The sequence below is a fragment of the Drosophila yakuba genome, chromosome X, assembly GCF_016746365.2.
Source record: "Drosophila yakuba strain Tai18E2 chromosome X, Prin_Dyak_Tai18E2_2.1, whole genome shotgun sequence".
Classification (NCBI taxonomy): domain Eukaryota; kingdom Metazoa; phylum Arthropoda; class Insecta; order Diptera; family Drosophilidae; genus Drosophila; species Drosophila yakuba.
In genome coordinates this window covers 2,829,740-2,836,460 of record NC_052526.2, presented here as the reverse complement: position 1 = coordinate 2,836,460, position 6,721 = coordinate 2,829,740, and the positions used below count along the sequence as shown (strand labels likewise).

Sequence of the window (6,721 nt, the reverse complement as noted above, 5' to 3'; positions counted from 1 at the left end):
CTTTTATTTCTAACCCATCGAAGGCGATGTCAGAGTTTTGTAGCCTCACACAGCATCCACTTTCCTTTTTTTGTCGATTTCCATTTTTATTTCGTTTCCCTTTTTAGCGCTTTGAGTTCTCCGGTTGTTTTTAATTTTTACTTTGCTTTGGTTCTTTTTTTTGGTATTTTTGAGTGCGCGACGCGTGAAAAGCTGCTGGAGGCGTATTTTGTAAATTGAAAAACAAGAGGGCCGATTCCAATGACTGCCTGCGACCCAGCACCGCCTGCGGAATACCCTAACCAAGAAAAGGCACCCGAACTGCGAGTAACGCTAGCGCTGGCCCACGTGTCGTATACGTAATCACGCTTACGCAAATCCTACACTACAAACTCAAGGCAATGGCAAATTAAGTCTTACACTACAGTGTATATCATATATTTTGAACTAACCCGCCGGAAATGCCCAGCACTTCTCTAATCGAAAGTCCGTGGCCGTTGGTTTCGTTTCATCGTAAGTGGATTGTTGGCCGGAATGGTGGCTCGATGTCCGTAATTCGCTCAGAAGGACGGAGGATGTTGTGTGTGTGTGTGTGTGCTGAAGTTGGGCATGCCGGAGCTGCAGGTTCTGGTCGCTGGTCGCTGGTCACTGCTTTTTCGTCCTGGACACAACTGGAGTCCTGACCAGCCAGGCGTCCCTTTTAGCCTTGGGTGTATGCTACGTCGTTTTCCTTGCCGCTTTTTTTTTTTTCTTTTTGTTTTTGTCGTTTTCGGTTTCTTTGCGCTACCAATTTTTGCGTGCAGCATGCAAAGGGGGAGCAGTCTGGAAAAGTGTGGCAACTGAACTGAAAATAGCTGAGCACCAGCGGGCGTGGCAGGACATGCCGCCGCCACCCACACGCCCGCACGCCACAAAAACTTTCTAAAAATTCGAGAATACACGGCACTTTGCACAATTTACCAGCTACATTTTTTCAGCTGCAACATGTGATGCATTTTCGCTTTGAACAAATTATGCGACAAAGCAAACCGATTATTTGTGTTTCATAAAAGCGAATTTTTAATTAAATATTATGCACTGCCATATGCAGTGCAGTGTTTATTGCCTATGACTTCAAATGCCATGACACATCGTTTTTTTTTCTGGTGCAGCGAGCAACGGGTTAAGCGGGTGAATACTTTGAAAATTTATTACACACACATTGCAGGCGCACTTTTATTTCATTTCGGTCGATGGACGCCTTTTGGCCTTTTTATGGCCAACTCGAGGAGCGAATTAAGTGCAGCCGGCGCAGACAGGACCTTCCTGCTTCCTATAGGAGGCACACACACTCACACACAGACACACACATGGCAGCCATTAGGCTGGAAATTAAATTTTTCATTTGAGCCAAAAGGGCACAGCTCGACCATAAAAGCAGCCCGTGCAGCGGAGGCTGCAAAATTTCAAATTTATATCAATTGCGGTTGCTCATTGACGCCTCGGCGGTTGTGCCTCCCCCCTCTCCCCCTTTCCCCCTTCCTCTTCGCAAGCAAACGAGTCAAAGTTAATTGAATTTCCACAGGTGAGGAGGCGGATGTGCAGGCATTAATTATGCAGACGCCACATGAGCTGCAGGCGAACTTGATCCGGCCACATCGAATCCAATCAATTTGCACCGAAGATTCTGCCGCCAGACGAGTAAAATCTTTGCATTAGTAATATGATAGGTAAGGCTGACAATAAAACATGGCCATACATTCATAGCATACATTTTTCATTATACTATATGCATTAGCTGCGGATAGTGATATATATTTTCATGGACGCTACTGTTTCGCTTCGATAAGCCACGAATCGCTTACCGTTTTGCTTAATCACATTTAATCGACAGCTTACGGCAATTATCCTAATCCTTCGCTTGGCACTCCTGCTGGCAATACCAATCCCAATCCTTGGGAATCTCTATCCCAAACCCATTTCCATACGCATTCGCATCTCCGCCAGCATTTCCATTCGCATTCGTGGAGGAAATGTAAGTGCAAAGTGGATTCCCTGACGGCTGCCTCGGGGGTTGCATCGCGTCATCGAGCTGCAGTCAAATAGCAGTAAGCTTCAACTGTCCTCGTCCTCATCCTCATCCTTGTCATCCTTGTCGTCCTTGTTGTCCTTGTCGTCCATGTCCTTTGCCACCGCCTCCGCCCCTGTGGGTTATTTTGGCGAGGCAATGGCAACCGGATGCGGAACCAATTTAACGACGCCATTTCCGCGTCAGCCAGGCAACTGCAGAATCTCTGCGGCGACCATTGGCATCATGGATGTGGCATGCCCCTACCCCCTGCCCCCTGCCCCTTGCCCCTTGCTGTCTGCCACAAATATTCCGATTCCCATCGCAGAGTTTGTGATGTTGTTATGTTTGCCGCCCCTTCTACGCGTGGCTGCTATTTTTGGTTGCCATTATTGATTTCCCAAATAAGTTTCGTGGCCATCGCCGCAGTTTTAATAACACAAACGGTTCATTAAAAAATATAGCAAATTCAATTATGCTCACAGAGTCATTTTTCTGCATTTTGGTTTTGGACAATTTTAATGGAATCACTGGAATGTACAGGAATATAAAGCAACTGAATTGTACTAGTTCGTATTTGGTATTGACAAAGTTATGTAATTATAAAATAAATTAGATATTGATTAAGCTTATTTCTATTAAATGTTATGGAGTATTCTGCGAATACTTCGCATGCCATTTCATTTAAATAATCGTATACAAGTAAAATAAAAAACACAATTCCAAATTAATAGCAACTGAATAAACAGTGTACCAGTTTCTTGATCAATGTGCATATCAATTTATATCGAAATTTATGTAAGCCGTCATCAGTTTAATCAAATAATCGAATGATTGAAAATGCTGACCATAAATTGAATTACGCCCAAAGCTGAGTTCATTCTTTCGCATGTACGAATATTAAACACGTCTCTCTTAATTTATGAAATAACCTATTCACTGTTTTTCTCTGCACATTCGAGGCATTAAATTCTTTTTTTTCTGGAATAAAATATCTTAGTGTACGCATACGCAGGTCAAACTGAATTGAGATTGAAGCACCATGGGGCTTTCATTTTTATGTCCCATTTATTTCGAAAGATAAACATGTCTATTTCAATTTACAAAGTATATAAACTTGTCTGCTATGGGAAGACACTCTCTTTTCCCTGGAAAACTTTCAATTTGTTGAATTCAATGAGAACACACTTATTTGAAAAACAAGTTGGGAAAAGTATAATTTTGTGGCCTTTAAAGCTGACAGATGACTGCATAGGTATTTTTAAAATATCCCTTAATGCTGAAGTGAATACCGAAAAACAATCAAGCTCAACTGAGACGTTTGCTTCGCCAGTAATAAATAACTTGCTTAACGCATTTGCAGGTTACCGCATTTGAACCGCATTAAATTTGAAACCCCATCAGGATCCCCATCAGGATTCCCAGCCATTTCCGGTCGTCCCAGCCGCAACGCCGTCTATTTCCGGTTGTGAATGCGATGCGCATTTATTACTCGCTTTCGCTATTCGCCCGATATCAGCCACCGACTTGACTTGGCCACAATCGTTTAAGCCGTTTCAGCCAGCCGCAAGCAAACCCAGTAAACCAAGTAAACCGAGCAAGCCGAGAGCAATCCCCCAAATTGCCGCCAAAGAACACTGCCATATATATCTATACACAGATACTTCGATAAAGATGTGCGTTTATACACATATATACAAAGATATATATAAATGTATGTATATAGATATATATATAAGGAGCCGGAAGGGAGGTGCCACAACAAAGGACCTTGGCAAGCTGCTGGCATCCAATTGAATCCGGCATCAATTCAGACGACCCGGCGATGACATCCCAAACAAAAGGGCGGCGGCAAGTGGAAAAGCGGAAAAGCGGAAAAGCAGAAATGAAATGAATTATGTTAAGCATGCAAATTTAAATAAAAACAAACAGAAAAAAAGTGACAAGGGAAAAAGAAAGTGCAAACAGGGTAAAATCAAACAAAAAAATTAAAATGATGAACTACAAAATAAGTGGAGAGGGAACTTAACTGGCAAGGACATGGACATGAACATGAACAGAGGCTCTCTGGCAAAAATCAACTGCCAATTGCAATTTGCCAGGCTGTGCAAATAAAACAATTTCACAACATTTACAACACAAAAATAGTGCAAAACGATGGCAGTGCGCATTGAAATGTACCAAATGTAAATGCTCATAAAATGTAAAACATTGCATATGAAACGATACAAGGTGTATCGTTCAAAATGTGAAATGACAAATCTAGTGTGCTCTGTCAGAATTGCTGTCTCAAAATTGTTGTGGCCCACAGGTGCATCTTCGCAGAGATGCCCATTGATTTCCATTGATCGCCATGGAAACGTCAGTACTCTCCGATCTCAGCGAGCTGTCGCTCCAATCTCTGGGGATTGGAGTTGCTGGAAGGGGCCAGGCCAGAAGGGAAATCGGTGCCTACGACTGGCAGTCGCTGCTGAACTCAGTACGGCCGAGTATTCGCAAGAAGTCCGATCTGTTGATAGCCGTCACCCACTGGCTGGTGACCAAGGAGTACCGCCTGCGATGCGCCTCCCAGTTGCCCAGCTACCCAGTTTCCGGCGGCAGGCAATTGGCCGGCGGCTGTGGAGCTGTGTGCGAACTGCTGCCCGATCACTGGAATCGGGAGGCCGATAGATACACGCTGAACTACACGGATGGACTGGGTGGTCAGTATGTGCTTATGGCCAAGCTGAGTCGTCGGGATCTGGTCATCAGTCTGCAGAACTCGACCAGCAAACGAATGGCCATCGCCTGTGTGCAGCCGGAGCATCTGGTGCGTTCCACATGCAAGTCATCGATGGACAAGTGCATTCCCATGCTGGACAAGTTCATGAAGAGATTGCGCGTCGAACTGGTGGATCCGGCGGTGCGGGGCACCAAAAGATTGGTCGAGGCACCGTCCTGCAATAGGAAAATTTGGAAAAAGGAGCTACCCGTCCGGCAATCGGCCACTTCTAGTGTGACCTTCAATCTCGCCAAGAGCGCCCATGGTCTGGATTGTGAGGAGTCCACTTAGGGATGCAGAACTCACCATTCAATACAAATAAATATGAAATTATCAGTGCAGAGTCGAAATCACACTTCGCTTAATTCATTTCGCTAATTATTTCAGTTTCTTTTGGTTGTAAAAGTGGTTTTGTGAGGTTTTTGCATAAAAATTTGCAAATGAAATGGCAAAAAAATATATAAAATTCCAGATTCAAATGCCAATCGATAAGGCGTTAAATTTCGAGCTCTGCGAGAGCAGACCTTCAATATCTGGATCGATACTTGCATTGTTATGGCCGTTAAGCCGATTGCTAAATGTTAAATGTTCCCATGTGTACATTACTCATACGCAATGTTGCACTTAGAAATTCAATTAACCAAACATTGTGTTTCACTATTATTTCACTATTTGTATACCCTTACGGCATCCCTTTGGTATCGGAGCATTGGTCAGTCGATAGCCAGATGTATTTCACGACTGCGGTTGCTCGTTTTTGGTTGGATTTTTCGGTTTTGACTGCCATGTCCTTTTCTCGTCCTGCCACGAATGGCTGTCATTATTATGGTTTGCCCCCCCAATCGCATTTACGATGCTTTGTACGCATTTATTATTTATTGTATTAATAATGCAGTCGCGTTGAAAATTTCATAATGTCCGGCGATGTGTCATTGAGGCAGTCGCCAGCAGTTGTTGTTCCGCAGTTTTGTGTGTTTCATTTCTGTTGCATATCTGCGGATATATTATTGCATGCTGACACTTTTGTTGTTCATGCCGCTGTGGTTGCGGCAAACTTGACGTTGATGTGGCTGTGGATATGTGGATGGGGATGCTGATGGCCGCTTTGGTTCGCTTTTGGATTCGCTTTTGGGTTCGCTTTGGCTGGCTGCAACCAGCGGTTTGTACCGCAAAAAAACAAACAAAAAAACAAACAAAAAACAATGCAAACCCACCTCCGGTTGATGCAGTGAAATGAAAACCACTGCGTAATGGAATATGAATATCATATGCAGACTCAGTGGCTAGCAAAGTGCTGCCCCTCCATTTTGATGGGTTTGTCGAAGACCCAAACTCGATGTAACGATACAAGCTTGTTGACTAGGGTGGACCCTATCCTTAAATCGAGGCATGTTGTGGCATGTGTGGCAGAAGCTATAATCTGAATAAATCATTTGCTGGGCTTATAACCATTTAACCAAAAATGTGTGCTCGCTTTGTTCTCAATACGTGTATTAACAGTTAAGTGCTGTAATTATTTCCACCATTCTGCGGTTCATGGCACTGCACTATGAGAAATTAAACCATATAGTTAGGGATAGGGATAGTTAGTTATGTTTATTGGCAACACAAAACAGTCTTTATTTTTGCACTGCCACCCTTTTTGGCCACGTTATAGCGAAAACCCCGATTGAAAATATAACATTTTTGCCAACATTTTTTTTCTTATTTTTTTGATAAAAAATGTGAACCGATTAATTAAGAAAATTGAGAGATTCTGGATTTCAGATACCAGGCAAACAGAAATGTCAGGAAGTGGCCAACGATCATTTCGATTTTAGTAGCCACCTACTGCTAATTATAATTGCCTGGTGCATAAAACAGCGAAATGTGCCAAAAACCGGGCTTTTAAGCCGAGTTTTGGAGGTGAAATTGAGAAATTCTCGATTTCAGAT

The 6,721-nt window shown here is 43.2% G+C and overlaps 1 protein-coding gene across 1 annotated transcript; it reads left to right on the top strand.

Moving 5' to 3' along the window:
• Window positions 1-4,273: 4,273 nt before the first annotated feature.
• On the top strand, window positions 4,274-5,152 carry LOC6524091 (proteasome inhibitor PI31 subunit). Its single transcript, XM_002099919.4, has one exon. The coding sequence runs from the start codon at window positions 4,380-4,382 to the stop codon at window positions 5,076-5,078; it is 699 nt and encodes a 232-aa protein (XP_002099955.1). The 5' UTR covers window positions 4,274-4,379; the 3' UTR covers window positions 5,079-5,152.
• Window positions 5,153-6,721: the final 1,569 nt, after the last annotated feature.